Here is a 17,776-nt window from a genome sequence, read left to right as displayed (position 1 = left end):
TTTGTTTTATTCTTTTAGAACCTGGGTTAGCGGGGGCGTGTGTGTGTACGGATGTATCTATGTATGTCCCTTTTTTATGAGGAGGTCGTCAGGGTATACATGCTGAGAAGTTCCTGAATTTCTTTCCAAGGTACGTGATGGTATCCTATGCAGACGTGGGGAGAAGTTAGTTAGGTGTCTGTATTTTGTGCTTGATTGGTGAATCTAGAACTACCTAACTTACATGTCATTTGACCCATATGCTATTTCTGCCTTAACTTGGGCGGCTTTAAACAAACACGAGATTTCTCCCCAAGAAAGAACAGAAGCTTGTGTGGCAGGTGAGCAAAGGGGACAAACTGGCCTGCAGCTTGGCCCTCGACCTCTCCTGTGAGGCCTGCCAGCTAGGGATGGTTTTCGCATTGATTTTTTTAAATAAATTTTTTTAAGAATTAGTCAGTCAGTTGCACTGCACATTCCCTGACCACGCAGTGAAAGCGTAGAGTCCTAACCACTGGCCAGCCAGGGAATTCTCTACATTGATTTTTTAAAGGTGGTTTGACAACCACACTAATCCTAAAATACTTATTCTACCTGACTGACTGACTTACAGGAAAAGTTTGGCAACTCCTTCTTATACTTGACTATACGTGCTTAAATACTTTTTGCTCACCATCAAATAAGGTCTTTCCTATGTGCGCCTGTGTACATACCTACTTCTCCTGCTGTTGAGATAGATAGATGATAGGTACGCCCTGGAATGTGCTAAGAGCGCCCAAAGTGAAGAAATCCAGTCCTTGTAGATATTTAAAGCTTTGACGGCAGCTACACTGTAGAGTTTTCCTAGTCCTCTATTTTCGAGGTTAAAAAAAGGGTCTGGCTACATAAAACTCGTCTTCTGTCACCCAATCTAAGTGGCTGGTGCCCCATCCCTTCTTTCTTAAATCATACAATAATGAAACTATTTTTTAAGGCACAAGGAACAGTATCTACCACTGTCTTTGCACTTGATAGGCATGAAGGTCACATGGGCAACAAAAGAATACACAGAAGCTGTTAAATTTATCATACATAATATTTACTTAATCTATACAGAATTGAGTAGATAAAATCAGATTCACATTAGTGAAAAATCTCTACAAAATGTCTTTGAAAAGCAAAACAAGACTGCCTCTTAATTCGTATCCTCATGAAAGACGTGGGCTGTAAAAATAAAGCAGTGGGTTTAGCACAAACTAGAAGATATCTGCATCATTTTTTCACAGTTATTTCCATCTACAGTCTGAAAGAGGTAGATTTTTCTGCAACACCTGAGAATTGAATTGACAACCAGGTGTAATAAAGGCAGTTGCATACATAACTAAAAAATACTGGTCTCAAGACCAAGAAATGTACTCCTACAAGTCTGAGGATGAAATGGTCCATTATCCAAGACCCAAGTTTTCTCTACTCCTTGGAGTCTCCTGCCACTATAAATAATATACATCAAGATTCCATGATGGTGCAACAAATGCAGTTGAAGCAAATTTGACATTTCAATCTTTCCTGGGCCAGCCTTAGTAGCATTACAGTGTTCTAGAATGTGGTAGAAACAGGGTGTGCTACAAAGCCACAACACTGGGCTGGCGAGGTGATTGCTTTAGGAGCATGTCCTTCTCAGAGGGTCCCCTTTGTATTTATTCACAGGGTAATGGGAGGAGAGATTCTGAAAGGATACCAAATGCACCCCAGAGAGAATCCATGTCCTTTAAACACCATGAGAGCATCTAGCTAAAAATACACAGTAAGCCAAAAGCAGCAGGCCAAGTACTGTAAATCACGTCGCTTTATAAAGCCCTTGAAAATATGCAACAGGTCCGTTACAATCTTCCACACAGGACAAGCACCACAAAGAAACGTGGCGGGCTACACAAATGGCTTACGACAGTAAGAGCTGTACATCCAGCAGAGCGCTTGTGAAATGGGATCATTAGTACTAATTTTACAGTAGAGTGTATTTCTGATGTATACCTCCATTTCCTCTCAGGGAAATGAGTCCAGTATTTCATTTAGAAACCGAAGGGGATATCTATAAAAGGCTGTTGGAGGAGGATGTGTTTGTTTTTGCTTCCGACTCATTTTGACAGTAATTCGATAAGCAACTTTGTGGGTTTCTTTTCCTTCACTGTCTGGCCCTTTGATTAACATGACTGATGGCGGAAGCTTAGATATAATCCGCCACTCCAGGCGCTGCTGCCTATCTACTGGACAATTTTCAATTCTTCAACCCAGTTTAGACCATGAACGTGACAGGACAAATAAAACTTTAACAAAGAGAAAAACCCTTTTAACTGGACAGAAGAGAGTTTATTCGGTCCAGTAAGCAATATAAGAAGTGTCAGTTTGATAGTTTTGCTCAGTGGAATGTGCTAACATCAGTTCTAATAGAGCCTTTTTATTTCATAAAGTATTTCAATGCAAATTATACCAGGGACAAAGTCAGAACTCTCATCAGTGCAGCCTGGTTAATGTGTATAAGCTCGACCACATGTGACATTGTGAAAAACAAAGGAAGTTAGAGAGCAAATCCAAAAGTGATGTGCTGCATTTCCAAAGTCCCCCATTCCAAGTGTAGACACCTTGGTAATACTGGTTTTTATTTAAAAAAAAAAAAACCCAAAAAACCACTAAGAAAAGGGGCAGAAACAGACTGAAAGCATAAGTAAGAAATAGATCCTGGCTACTTAACTCTCTGCCAAGTTTCCTCAAAGTTAAAAATGCTGGTTCCAGTCTTTCTGTTTTAGAAATGGAATCAGTTTCAGTTAGCATGATCATAATTAAAATTCCCTTTAAAAAACCCTGGAGAACGGGTGCTGTTTGGACTGTCGGAACAGTTGGACACCAACTTTCAAGCAGCCAGAAGGTAGTGGAGGGACTTCCGCTCAAGGAAAGCCACACATGATTTTACCCTCATCGCCTTACACTGACTGACAAAGGACTGTCAGTGGCAGCTCTCCATGGGGAGTGGAGGATGCGCACCCAACTCCCGAGTGAAAAGCAAACAAACCACCAGGCTCCCCACACAGCAGGCATCCAGGTGGTCCAAATTCAGATACTGCTTCTATCCTGAAAACAGAGCGATGGGACTGTTTTTAATCACATAAACATTAGCCCTGTCTCTCCAGTGATTTGCCTGTATATACTACTTTGTTTAAAAGTTACACCTTTATGTACATATTCTGCCAAAACCAAGTCTAGGCTTGCGGCCATCTCAATTTGTCAAGTGATATAAATATCAAAAAGCTAATTTGAATCAAATATGCTATGCTTGTTTCTGACCCAAGCCTAGAGTTTTATTTTTACTTGGCATTTAAAATGGGCTATTAGACAAATATCTAATCATCTTGATATTTTTCTTTGAGTAATATTAATTGGGGGGGGGGCAGGATGTTTAAACGAGTATTGTTTTCACATCAGGAACCATTATCAGGGACTTCCCTGGCAGTCCAGTGGTTAGGACTCGGTGCTCTCACTGCCGAGGCCTGGGTTCAATCCCTTGTCAGGGAATGAAAATCCCACAAGCCACGGGGCGGGGCGGGGCGGGGGGTGGGGGGTGGGTGGGGGGAACCGTTATCAGAACAAAGTTCCCTTGTAATGGTCAGCCCTGGTGAGTGACATTTTAATTTGGACAATTCTGTGCAAGCAGCAGGGGAGAGGGAGAAAGGCAATGAGCACATGCATTCTGATGAAGGGGAAAGAGGCAGATGTGCAACACAGCTGAGGAAAATGTAGAGAGTAAAACTATTCAAACCTGCCAAGCAGCCTCCTGTACCACATAAGTCCAGTAGTTCTAAGAAAATACAGATATGGTAGAAAAAGTAAGAAAATTTTCACCACAAAACCAAGTTACTACTAACAGAGAAAGTTATACACAAAATAGAGCTCTCGATACAGTGATCATACTTGATCTCAGTCAACTGACTCGATGCTGGGCCCGGCACCTGGGGACTCGGCCTCCAGGCTGACACGGGCAGTGCTTTGCCAGGCGGCGCTGGGCTCCTCGGCAGAAGCCAGGGCAGCGCAGGGCTGGGCCCCGGGCGGCGCTGGGCCCCCGCCCGCCGCCCTCCCCGAGACCTGCTCCTTCAGCACCTCCACCTTCTCACTGAGCTCGTTCCTCTCCGTCTGCAGGGCCCGGCACAGCTTCTCCAGCCGTTCCAGTTTTATGTGAAAGGCTTTGTACTCTTTATCTCGCACAGTTTTCTGCAAAGAGGAAAAAACAGGATTTATGTAACCCAACTGAATATGAATTAGGTTACCGGATACAACAAATTTAAGTCTTTTGGGCCACTTGTTGGATCACCTCTTGAACATGTTCAGTTTCTTCAACACCTCCCAACGTCCCACCACCTGCCTTCTGCACACATAGCTACAGACACCAATTAACGTGGTTCTGGGGTGACAAAAATGAAATTCCCTCTGTCATGTTTCTTAAAAAGAACCAAAGCCCACTTTTAAAAGCATTTTGTATTGATGAATTACTAAGGAAATTGAAGATACTCTCCACCAAAGACTAGCAGATAAAAAATGAAGGGCCTGCTTAAAAAAGAGGAGGACTCATCTTATTTCCACCTAGATTTCTCTTGTTTTTACCAATCCTCAGACGAGAACAGGATTTAAGGTGTGATATTTAGTGTTTGCAAACAGTACATCTCAGCTTCGTAAGACTGGCAAAAAGTACTATGCTACCTTTTCTGAAAGAGTAAGTCGAGGCGGGGAGAGAGTAAGTCGAGGCGGGGAGCGAGGCACCCGAGTTAGTGGCCTGTGCTGGCACCGGGAAACGTGGCCCAGGCTCGGCCAGGTGGGCGCCTAGTCGGAAGGCAGATTCCCCAACCCTCAGCCCCAGACCCAGTCAATCAAACTCCGGCTGGAGCCGGACAAGCCAGGTCTTACAAGCCAGGGCTCCTCGCCGGCTGAGCGGTGGGAAACCCCACACCTCACCCGGGACCCTACCTACGACTCCTGCCGGGACAGATTCCACTCAGCAGCCCTCCCACCCCCAGCTCTGGCCAGAGCCCTCGGCTATGACGGCAGTGTCACAAGGCACGTCCCCCTGCCCTGTCAGCTACCTGAACGTCATGAGGCCCCGGGACTAAGATCACACCTTAGTCGCGGGAAACCACCTCACCTCTTCGGCCATTTGCAGAAGTGCTTTGTTATTGTTTTCCCATTTGGTCCGCCATATTATTGTTTCTTTTTCCAGTTTTTTAATTTTCTTTGTCATCTGCGAATCGACACAATTGCAAATTTAAATTCAAGGTTCTGTTTCTTATCTCTACAGCCCACCCCACCCCCTGACCGGCTGACCGGTCCTTCCCGCCCTCATCACGGTGCCCAGGGCACAGCTCATCTCACAAGCTCCCCGGATGGCGGGGGCAGGACCAAAGCGGGGGTTCATACGATGAGAAAACCGCATCTCATCTCCTCAGTTTCAGAGGCAGCAACACCTAGAGGAAGCTGCCCGCCGGCAGGCTCTGAGCGCTCGCTTCAGGCCGAGGCCAGCCCTCCTCCTTCCCAAGTCGTACCAAAAAAACATCTCTGTTCCTGAATTTTCTGTGCATTAACTACTTCACGTGAGTTCTGGAAGGATCAAGGTTCCCCCCTCCTCCCCAAGATGGAGAGCTGGCGCTCTGCCCTGACCTCCGAGGCTGCACCCTGCAGCCGTCTGGGAAGCAGCGGCAGCGGAGAGCAGGTGAGGGGCCGGGGACCAGGGGAAAGTCATTAACCCTCAGCTTCCCTTATCCTCACGACTCACATGACCGTTCCACTTCAGATTCTGCTAAAAATAAAACGGGTCCAAAAATCGGGGGAACGTTCTTAACCGACGCTGCCAGAACCCAGTTTTCAGAAATTGAGAAGGTTTCGTTCCAGTGCCTACGAGGCCGGTTCTCGGGTCCTGTGTGCCGTGGGCGCCCGCTCCCCGGCCCAGGGGCGCCTCCGGGTCCCCACCGAGGGCTCCCGATACCTGAAGGGACTCACCGGAGCACTTCCCACGGCCAAGCGCTGCCTGAAATACTCTACTCTATGAAGGGCAGGCGTTTTTGTTATTTGTAACAAGAAAGCACAGAAAGGGTAACAACTCGCCCGTGGTCACACAGCGCCACGAGGCGGACCCTGCCCCCAGGGCCAGCCGCCACCGCCTCCCCTGCTGCCCATCCCTAAAGCCCCCGGCATAAGGATGAACGCGTGGCTACGTGGGCATACTGGTTCTTACTTTAATATCGAGGATACCGCCTTCCTCATCACAGGCAGGAAAAAGAACCAGACACCAAAAAATTGGTTTGCTTGAGGGAGAAAGAATTCAGTGGGAGTATAAACGAAGAAGAAGAAGAAAAAAAGCTAAAAAGGTAGAAACACCGATCTGTATCGACCAACCAAAATACGTAGTTACTGTTCTGGGCTTGGTTGTCTTTAAATAATTTGATCTCCAAGGACACCGAGCTTTGTGAAAAGGGTGTGGGGTGGGGCTGGGAGGTATCACCTGGAGCAAATAAAAAAGACACCGCTTTACTGCTACCAACAAATTGTATTTAATAGAGGAGTTAAGTTTAATGAAGACAACTGTGAGGGCCTAGAGATCACTAGCTACATGGGGCACTACTGAGGGCAAAGTGACTAAACATGATGCCACTGGAGGATGAGAAGAGATGAAATGAAGACAGTACAGTAAAAACATGAACTCATCCAAGTAGCAATCATGCTTAAAATAGCTTCTTATATAAATTCCCTTTTAGGCAATACTCCACTAAAAATAGGCAAATACCTTTTCCATTTCCTGCCGGAAGGTTGTAAACAGTTCATTGCTTTTTGCCATGGTAGTCTGGAATTCTTCAAACTTATCCATATAAAGAGAAAGCTACAGAAAACAAGTATGAAAAATTCAGAGTTCTAGGTAAATGATTTAAAATCCCAAACACTTTCAAAAAGAACATAATATGGTTAAACGTTACCTGTTATAAGCGACAGAAATAAGAACAAACGCACACCCAATCCTCGACCCCAGACATCAATGGCTGCAGTTCTAAGAACCTACTGAAATGCACTGAAACTTAGGAAGTTATGTTGACCTCACCATCTTTAAGATGTAACTGTTTAAAATGTACAAATATTTATTAGCTCCATTCCGCCAATTATAGTAAAAACTGAAGTATGTGGAATAGCTATAAATTTCATACAATTAATCCTTTATGAACTACCTCCTCTCCTTATATTTGAAAAATTGTCCTTGGAAAAAGATCATTCTTTTAGAATACCACCTGCACAGTTCCTAGCTTGAAATCAGGGATAACTCTTTTCTTAATGTAGGCAGGAAAATGAAACAGAAGCCAAAGGATTGGTGTGGTTAGGGGAGAAAGAATTCAGTGGGAGTATAGTTAAGAGAAAAAAGCTGAAAGAGGTAGAAACACCAATTTTTCTTTTAACTCCCACCCTTAAGGAATTTTTATTCTAGCTGGGAAAATAAGGCACTAACCGATAAGGCAAGCAGAATTTAGAACACAGAGTCCACCTTCTTCTCCCCCAGGACAGGAATTCACAGAAGCCAGGGGTGGGGGGCAGCGCGGTAGGGGTCAGAATAGTTAGGGAAGCTCCTTGTGGCCGAGGCCCAAGCTAGGTCTCAAGGGCAGGCAGAATTATTTCATTTCAGACAAGGCGGGAACCCTGAGAGCCCACCTAATGTAACTGCATTATTTCAGGATGAGGAAACAGGTCTGGAGGAATAAAGGGCTTTGCTCAAGATCACACAGCACATATAAAGAAAGCGGAGAAGAAAAGATCACCAGAGGCCAAGAAACAGCATCAGCGATGCCTTTCCACCTTCAGCAGTGCTGTGTGCTGTGCATAAGGAGAAGCCAAGGCCAGGGCGGGAGGGGAGATGCCTTGGGAGGGAGCGGAGCAGCCGGTGGAAAGGCAGGAGGCCAGCTCTGCTGTGTGGGAAGGAGACGCGGACCAAAAGCGACGCTACCCATGGCAACAGGCCAGGCCAGGTGACGATAAGACAGCCAAAGCACGCCCCCCCCCCCAGGAGGGGGAGGCTGAGGGCCGGGATGAACAGAAATTCCAGGGTGAAGAGAATAGCGCAGAGGATTTCCAAGCAGAGCAGTCCGTAGAGGGGCACATGGTGACAGAGCCTCCAGGGCCGCTGGCCCGGGGTCGGAACAGCGGTGAGGCTCAGGCGGACTGATGGAGCAGTTCTGGCACTTGAGGGAGGTTAGAAATTATGGCAGTCTTAGCATGGTCTGTTTTTATCAAAGAGAGAACATCCAGGTGGACTGTCCCGTCAGAGTTCAACGCTGGCCCCCTCTGGGTAATGAGTAAGTGGCAACTACCATCTTGGACTTACGGGCGTAGATTACAAAATTGGTCAAAACACACCAATAAGACTAAGATCATCAACAAAGCCTGGAAACGGACATGGCGAGCAAGAGCAGAGAATGAGATGGACTCCTGGGAAGAACAGCACATTTAGGGAGCAGGAAAAGGAAGAGGCGGCAGCAAAGGAAACAAACTCACGATCACATAACGTGACTCAGGGCAACACCGATCACAGACAAGAGAAGCTGCACTGCTAACAGTACAACAGAACTGGAGCTGCCTGTGAACTTGGTAGAAGGGCCCTCTGGGGCCCTGCATTAAAGTCCATCTTCCAAAGCCATCTATAGACTTTTTATACCTTTTCCACATTGATTCTCTTCTCCATTTATATGGACAACTGAATTTATAGGGCTAGTAAGGGGTTCAAAGATTCCTAGAAGCATTCTAGCACAATAACTTATGGTGGAAAGTTCAAAAGACTTCTCCAATGTTCACTCTAAGTTAGGCTAGCTTTATAGGAAATGGGTGTCACCACACTGTAAAACGTGCCCAAAGACAAACAGCACTCAAAAAATGTGTTCATAAAGATTCAGGCCAGTCTGCATTTTAGAACTAATTTAAGAGTCCTTACATTTTAAAAACTTGTTACATAATAAACTTTCAAAATGAGTAATACATTTTTCATCAAAATGTAATCTACTTTTCTGAGAAAGGGTGAATTGTAGGTACAAATGCCTAATTTCACCTGTCCGTGAAGACATGGGAAGTCCTTCCTGTACCTCTTCTTTGAGTGGGGAGGCACCTGCTACCCTTACTCCACACAAGGCACCACAGAGAAAGACTGCATTAGAACAAACCTAAGGGGTTTGGACTGAAAAGCAGGGAGGCAACGAAGAAAAGCCTAGGCCTAGACAGCTTCATGGGTGAATTCTACCAAACACTGAAAGAAGAACAAACACCAATTCTTATCAAACTCTTCCCAAAAAGTGAAGAGAAGGGAATACTCCTGAACTCATTCTACAAGGCCAGCACTGCCCTGATACCAAAGCCAGATAAGACAGTACAGGCCAGATAAGAAAACTACAAGGATGGTTCAACATAGGCAAATCACTAAATGTGACACACCACGTTAATACAATAGAATGAAAGACAAAAATCGTATGATCTAATAGATGCAGAAAATGCATTTGGTAAAATTCAACATACATTCATGATAAAAATGCTTGACAGGGAATTCCCTGGTGGTCCAGTGGTTAGGAATCTGCGCTTTCACTGCCAAGGGCGCGGGTTCAATCCCTGGTCAGGGAACTAAGATCCCACAAGCCACGTAGTGCAGCCAAAACGAAACAAAACAAAACAAACAAAAAAACGCTCAACAAACTGGGTACAAGGAAGGAACATACTTAATATAATAAAGGCCATATATGACAGAGCCACAGCTAACATGATACTCAAGAGTCAGTTAAAGGCTGAAAGCTTTCCCTCTAAGATCAGGAACAAGACAGGATGCCCACTCTCACCACTTCTATTCAACACAATAGTGAAATTCCTAGCCTGAGCAATTAAACAAGAAATAAACAGCATCCAAATCAGAAAGGAATAAGCAAAACTGTCTGTTTGCTGATGACATGATCTTATATACAGAAAATCCTGAAGACCCCACCAAAAAATTGGTAGAATAAATTCAGTAAGGTTTCGGGATACAAAATCAACATACAGAAATCAGTTATGTTTCTATACACTAACAACAAAATATCTGAAAAAGGAATAAACAGAAATAAATAAAATAATCCTATTTTCTATAGCATTAAAAAAAATACTTAGGAATACATTTAACCAAGGAAATGAAAAATGTAAGAAACTGTACACTGAAAACTGTAAGACGTTGATGAAAGAAATTAAAGAAGACAAAAAAGTGGAAAGATACCCTTTCATGGATCAGAAGAGTCAATATTGTTAAAAATGTCCACACTAGCCAAAGCGCTATCAAAATTCCAATGGCATTTTCCACAGAAATAGAACAAATAATCCTAGAATCTGTATGGAACCACAAAAAACAAACAAACAAAACCAAATAGCCAAAGCAATCTTGAGAAAACAAAGCTGGAGGTATTACACTCCCTGATATCAGGCTTTATTACAAAGCTATAGTAACCAAAACAATTTACTACGGGCATAAAAGCAGAGACACAGACCAACGGGACAGAATTGAGAGCCCCCAAAAAAACCCACACAGGGGCTTCCCTGGTGGCACAGTGCTTAAGAATCCGCCTGCCAATGCAGGGGACACGGGTTCGAGCCCTGGTTCAGGAAGATCCCACATGCCGCGGAGCAACTAAGCCCATGCGCCACAACCACTGAGCCCATGTGCCACAACTACTGAAGCCCGCGCGCCTAGAGCCCGTGCTCTGCAACGAGAAGCCACCGCGATGAGAGGCCTACGCACCACAACGAAGAGTAGCCCCTGCTCGCCACAACTAGAGAAAGCCTGAGCACAGCAACGAAGACCCAACACAGCCAAAAATAAATAAATAAATTTTAAACAAAACAAAACAAAAATAAACCCACACAAATATGGTCAATAATATTTCACAAGGGAGCCAAGAATACTCAATGGGGAAAGGAAAGTATCTTCAATAAAAGGTGTTGGGAAAACTGGATAACCACATGCAGAGGAATGAAACTGGACTGCTATCTTATACCAGTCACAAAAATTAACTTGAAATAGGTTAAGGACTTAAACAGGAGATATGAAACTGTAAAACTCCTAGAAGAAAACATAGGTTAAAAAGCTCCTTGACAGTGGTCTTGGCAATGAATTTTTGGATATGACAACAAAAGCACAAGCAACAAAAGCAAAAATCAACACGTGGGACTACATCAAACTAAAAAGCTTCTGCACAAAAAACAATCAACAAAATGAAAAGGCAATCTACGGAATGGGAGAAAATATCTGCAAACCATATATATCTGATAAAGGGTTAATATCCAAAATATATAAGGAACTCATACAACTCAACAGCAAAAATTAAATTTAAAAAAATTTTTTAAATTTTTTAATTTTTAATTTAAAAACCAGCTTGAATAGACATTTTTCCAAAGACATACATATGGCCAACAAGTACATGAAAAGGTGCTCAGCATCACTAGTCATCAGGGAAATACAAATCAAAACCACAGTAAGATATCACCTCACATCTGTTAACAAATGCTGGTGAGGATGTGGAGAAAAGGGAACCCTTTGTTCACTGTCAGTGGAATTGTAAATTGGTGCAGCCTACTATGGGAAACAGTATAAAGGCTCCTCAAAAAATTAAAAATAGAACCACCATATGATTCAGAAATTCCACTTCTGGGTATATATCCAAAAGAAATGAAAACAGGATCTCAAAGAGATATCAGCACTCCCATGTTCATTGCAGCATTATTCACAATAGCCAAGATATGGAAGAAACCTAAGTGTCCATCAACATATAACTGGATAAAGAAAATGTGGTGTATATACACAATGGAATATTATTCAGCCATAAGAAAGAAGAAAATCTTACAATTTGTGACAACGTGGATGGGCTTTGAGGGCATTATGCTAAGTGAAATAAGTGAGACACAGAAAGACAAATACTAAATACTGTGTGATATCACTTACCTGTAGAATCTAAAAAAGCCAAACTCAAAGAAACAGAGTAGAATGGTGGTTCCCAGAGGTAGAGGGCGGGGAGAAAGGGGAAGATGTTGGTCAAAGGGTATAAACTTTTAATCAGAAGATGAATAAGTTCCAGGGATCTCATGTAGAGCATGGTGACTACAGTGAACAATATTGTACAGGGGAAGGAAGGAAGGGAGGGAGGGAGGGAGGAAGGAAGGGAGGGAGGGAGGAAGGAAAGTCGGGGGCCCCCATTAAGGTGGCCACCACCTCCGTACTCTACCTGGGAGTGGAAATGCACGATCAATAGGCAGTTTTTAAAAATAGGTTACAGGCTCATAGCACAAAATTCTAAAGATTTTAGGTTACACTATATGAAAATGCCATTTTATAGGTCAAATAAGTATCAGCAATTTCATATGGTTCAACTTCACACAAAAGAACTAAAATCTGAAATCAGTTTTTCTTTAGTAGGAAATTAGCTGACACACATGGGAACACACAGAGAAAGGGAGGAAATAACGTGGGATACTGGAAGGAGGACCTGCAGATAGCGGGACAAACTGTCCCATCTGCCTGGGTCCTGGGACCGAGTGCTAAAACCAGGAAAGTCCTAGGCAAATCAGGATGAGGTGGTTACCCTAAACAAAGAGGAAAACTCCAAGAGGGACATGTGATCTACTCTCAGGTCTGCTGGGAACAAGCAAAATCATCTTAGAGGAGATTCAAGGTATGTATCAAATGAACCATAGATTTTTTTTCTTACAAATTTTACTACCCCTGCTGTCAAGTTACCTGCTGTTTTAGTTGTACTTCTTGTTGTTTCATTTGTTCATATTTGTGTCTTGATTCCGTTGCTTCTTTTAATAACTAGAAAACAGAAACATTCTGGCAAAATACTAATAGTCATTACAAATAAAACTACAACGTCCAACGACCAGATAGTTAGGCTTAATCCTTCCACTCATTATTTTAGCAAGAACCACGAGTCTATGAATGAAACATTCTGTCACATCAATTGCTAATTACCTGTATCTTTGATCTGTTCCATTGTTAACACTTAGGAATGTAGGAATACTCTTTTATTGCTTAGAAGAAGTACCCAGGAGGCCTAATAATAGGTTTACAAAACTCAGGGTTAAATTGTTGTCTTTTAGATGAAAATAATTAGAAGTCTAGTATTGAGCAGAAAACATGGCTGACAATCTCCACATTATCTGGGTCATTTAGAAAGCCCCTCTGGGACGTCCCTGGCAGTCCAGGGGTTAAGACTCTGCGCTTCCACTGCAGGGGGGCACAGGTTCGATCCCTGGTCAGGGAACTAAGATCCCACATGCTATGCAGCGTGGCCACGAGAGGCAAGATGAGGCAGTGTATGGAGCGAAAGCAATGAAATCAGGAACCTGGTTTCTGATCACTTTTTTTTTAAAGCTGGGGGTGGGGGGTGGGGGGTGGTGATGGGATGGGAGCTTTAATTTATATACTTGAGTTTAAGAAAATTATGTAGTGAAATTGCATAGTAGGCAGCTGTGAAATTCAGTCCCTGAAGCAAAATGTCACAGTCCAGTAGGTTTTGAAAAGTCCTTAAAACCAACCAGAAATACATGTATCGTATTTACTTATTTAAATATGTGTATCATATTTCTATTTTAACTTGGGAAATGACAACTGTCTCTTCAGTTATGCACGGGACAGCACTGTCAGTTCACATGGAACGACCACGCTGTGTGAAAAATGTCTGTCTCTTAACCCTAGACTCGCACTCAGAGTGACATGTTCACATCATGAGGGCCATTCAGGATCCTAGTCTTCATACCTGGCTCGCCTCGGGGCCTAGGTAACTTGAGTGAAATCTGGATGGGACAGTCCTCATTATCATAACCACTTCTGACTTTTTTTTTTTTTGGTTAAGCAGGTAAAGTTAAATTTGAATGTGTTGAATATACATACCCAATGACATTCCACTGTATTCACAATTATTGACAGGCCATATAATCTGAGCACACATTCTGAGAATAATGCTGAGTGATTAGGATGTAGAGAATTCTGTTAAAGTTTTTCAGAAAATTATACCAGAGTAAACAAATAGTTTCCCTAGTTTCAAGTTACTTGCTTGGAAATAAACTGTAACAGTATGAAGGACACCCATGTTTGCTAAGCTTGCTATTAAATCGAATCCCTAAATTTAATGTGCTAAATACTGCTATAATTCTTAAACTTGGTGGCCATTATCTAAAAAGTGAAATAAATATTCTAAGCACAGAAAAGTCCAATCAGTGCAGGTCTTTGCACTAACTTGGTCTAATCTCTCCAGTGTATCTTCTGTATATAAAGTTAAATAGAAAGAAAAGGCTAATGTTTTCTAACACACACGTGCCCTTCACAATCTAGAGCAAAAAAAACAATTAGCACAACCCAGTGCTAATTTAAATGTAGAATAAGTTTAAATGTTTTAAATGGCTTTGGTTACAATTTTGGCAATCATGTCTTTTTAAGAAATTGCACTTACAAACTCTCTCTCTCTTTGATGTTTCTCATCAGCTTCTTTTATCAGCTGTGTTGTCTGCTGCAGTTTGGCATCCACAAGCTGTTGCTGCAGTTCCTTATGTTTGAATACTTTATCAATGTGCTACGGGGAAAGTAAAATTTCTTGTCACTTAATGAAAAAAGGGACAGAATGACGAGGAAACACGACACAAGTTACAAGACCTCACTCATGAGGCTGTTTTTCCTGCTAATACCACCAGGGCTAATACCAGCGGGTGCCTGTCCGCGTGCTGTGCTGGCAGAAACCTGTGTCGGCATCCCTCCCTCCGGAGATGGCCCATCAGCACCTCAGCAGCCGGCCTCGTACCTCCTATTTCTGCCCTAAGGTGAAAATGAAGCTCAAATTGTATCAAGAAAAAGACAGCTAAGGAGATCAAACTGTTAAACCCATAATACATCATACACATAATTCCTGGATATTTTTTTCTCCCCATTAAATTTTCCCAAATCTCTCAGTTGGAGGCAGCATGCTGTGATGGGAGGAATGGCCCCAGTCGAATTCTCCCCCTTGCTGAATCTCAGTCCCCTCACCTGTGGGGGGTAGCCACACCCACACTGCAGAACTGTAAAGGCCAACGCAATGGCTATACTATGTAAGGCGCTTGGTGCCTGGCACTTATCAGATAAATTTGGTAAAAGGTCATTATGATTTCCAAGTGAAATTATTAAGTGGTTATTTATGTACAATAAAGTCATCAGAACATCCCTCCCTGACCAAGGAAAGAACATTCAATAATACTCAAACTGAATAAGGCTCAGAGGTAATGTGATTTCAACATACACAGCTTTCAAATTTTCTACATCTATAATGTGGCAGACTATCATATTAAACAACAAAACTAACACAATAATTTTAAGAAAAGTGAGGGCTTTATAATCTAATAGAAAATTTATTCTCTAGGACAAAAAAAGTTTCCTCAATAAACACACTGTAAGAATAAAAAAAGAGAGAAAAGGAAATCTTTATGTTAGAGACTTGACACATATCAACCAGTGAAACAGATGGGCTTTATTTGGATGATTCAAATAGGTTTTTTCTTTTTAAAACAAAAAACGGGGAGACAATCGGAAAAATTTAAATGATGACTAGATTTTAATATTAAATAATTACTGCTAATATTTTAGGTGTGAAAATGGTATTGTGGTCACACCTAAAAACGAATCCTTAGTCTTTTTGAGGTACACCCTCAAATATATATGAATGGACTGATACCTTGGATTTGCTTCAAAATAACCCAGGGGAAAGTGATGGGAATATAGTTGAAACTATGGTTTCATCTGCTAAAGCCAGGTGATACAGTCTCTACTTTTCTTCGTTTGTAATTTTCCATAATAATAAGGAAAAAAAAAGGTAAGCAAAAAGCATTGAGAGTGATAAAAAGAAAATCTTTTAAAAAACTAACAGTTCTTGAAGGGCTATATGGAAAACTCTAAATTAATATAATCTAAAGTTTGCCTTGAGCTGGATAAAATAACCCACAGAGATGCCACAATCTTTTTTTTTTTTAAAATCAGCTATTTTAATCTATCTCTATAAGGGATACAACACACATAAGAGAACATTTTACTAACTTAAAAGGCAAGGGAATGGGCTTCCCTGGTGGCGCAGTGGTTGAGAGTCTGCCTGCCAATGCGGGGGACGCGGGTTCGGGCCCTGGTCTGGGGGGATCCCACATGCCGTGGAGCGGCTGGGCCCCGTGAGCCACAATTACTGAGCTTGCGCGTCTGGAGCCTGTGCTCCACAACAAGAGAGGCCGCAATAGTGAGAGGCCCCCGCTTGCCACAACTAGAGAAAGCCCTAGCACAAAAACGAAGACCCAACACAGCCATAAATAAATAAATAAATAAATAAATAATTTAAAAAAAAAAGGCAAGGGATGTGTCATTTAAAGAACCTAACCCTTTGTTCCTGCCCATTTGACCTCTAAAAGGGAGGAACTTTAAAAAAAGCACATGATCGCCTATTTGCGTTTAATCTAGACACCCCGCCCAGACTTCCCAACTAGCTTGTAGAACTCTTAGTTGGAGGCCAGTGACCAAGATGAGGTGCCACAGATCCTTCCAGTAAACTTTTTCCTTCAATTGGGTGTATAAGGGTTTAGAAATAGGTTCGTTTTTTCTCCCAAATACTATAAAACTGCCACTAAAAAAAAAATATCTGAAACACAGGCATAACGGAATGATAGTGTAGACCATACAGATTATCATAGACGTCTAAAATACAACATATTTTGGGGCCAGGTACTTACTCACTTTTAGTCTAGATAAGGGGAAAATCTATGCTAAAATTACAATCTTCCAGAATCACACGGAAGACGAGTAGTGCTTAACACTGTCTCCAAGAAATTGCCTCACGCACCCAAATCCACTGACTTCTGGGCCATCGAGTATGGTCCCCAAGAATCCTGTGAGGGAAGGCCAGACTTCCACCATGCATACACAAAGGTTCTAAAACACCCTGGAGGAAGAAGGTTCTAAAACACCCTGAAGGAAGAGTTTTAGGGAATGCTTTTGGTTCGTAGTGAGGGGACACACCAGTTGCCCTACCTCCTCCCTCAGTGCGTACTGCTCGATGAGCTTCTTCAGCTTTTCGCCCAGCTCGACGTTCTCCTGGCGGAGCTTGGCGTTGTGTATGTCGTGTTGCTCCAGCTGTGCCTGGATTTCATTCAAAGTGATTTGGAAGTGCGCAGTGGCCTCTTTCCGTCTTTCTTCCTCCTCTCGTGCCTGTTGCATATTTTCTTCCTTATTATCCAAAACAATTTCTGTTAATCGTACAGACCTACAAATGGCACAGACGCCCACAAAAGACACTGCTGCCATGTGGGCTCACCGCTTGCTGCACTGAAGTGGTGCTTCTGAACTAGAATTCCTTCCCTTTATTTAGGACCGGAAGGCTCTCGTTTGAAAGCAAGCAGCTTCTCCTAGGTAGATAATCAGAGAGGCGCCGACTGCCCTGCTCTACAGTAAGTGCTCTGTGGCCAACTAAAGCTCACCACGCTGAGCGACGAGGAAGGAGTCTCACCAGGCAGCCAGCTCCCTCCACGCGGGCTTCCCAAATACCCTCCCCCTTGCTAGTCCTGCAGGGCAGCATCTGAAATCAGCCTGAAGAGGGAGATCCCTTCCTGCCCCTTACTTTCTGGGTCACAGCTTCTACTCCCCTAGATGGCAAGGGACAAAAGGAATCTGCATCTCAAAAGCTTAGTCCCAACTCTTGCTCAGATCCAAGTGCTAAGAGACCTTTACGTGTCTAGTGCCTAA

General features: G+C 43.0%; 1 protein-coding gene across 9 annotated transcripts in view; it reads right to left on the bottom strand.

Annotated features, from left to right (window-relative positions):
- Positions 1–1,035: 1,035 nt before the first annotated feature.
- TXLNG (taxilin gamma) overlaps positions 1,036–17,776 on the bottom strand; it is a 59,065-nt gene continuing 42,324 nt past the window's right edge. For 2 of the 9 annotated variants that reach the window (XM_057538549.1, XM_057538542.1), the window contains 6 exons: positions 17,066–17,260; positions 14,481–14,600; positions 12,767–12,841; positions 6,779–6,871; positions 5,144–5,239; positions 1,036–4,218 (listed from right to left, as the gene is read on the bottom strand). In XM_057538549.1, coding sequence (XP_057394532.1) covers positions 3,928–4,218; positions 5,144–5,239; positions 6,779–6,871; positions 12,767–12,841; positions 14,481–14,600; positions 17,066–17,260 — 870 coding nt within the window. In that variant the 3' untranslated portion in view covers positions 1,036–3,927. The remainder of the gene's footprint in view (positions 4,219–5,143; positions 5,240–6,778; positions 6,872–12,766; positions 12,842–14,480; positions 14,601–17,065; positions 17,261–17,776) is intronic. The other 7 variants (XM_057538544.1, XM_057538547.1, XM_057538545.1 and 4 more) reach the window with 7 other exon arrangements.

Source organism: Balaenoptera acutorostrata, chromosome X (assembly GCF_949987535.1).
Source record: "Balaenoptera acutorostrata chromosome X, mBalAcu1.1, whole genome shotgun sequence".
NCBI classification, from domain to species: domain Eukaryota; kingdom Metazoa; phylum Chordata; class Mammalia; order Artiodactyla; family Balaenopteridae; genus Balaenoptera; species Balaenoptera acutorostrata.
This window is presented reverse-complemented; position numbering and strand designations above follow the sequence as displayed.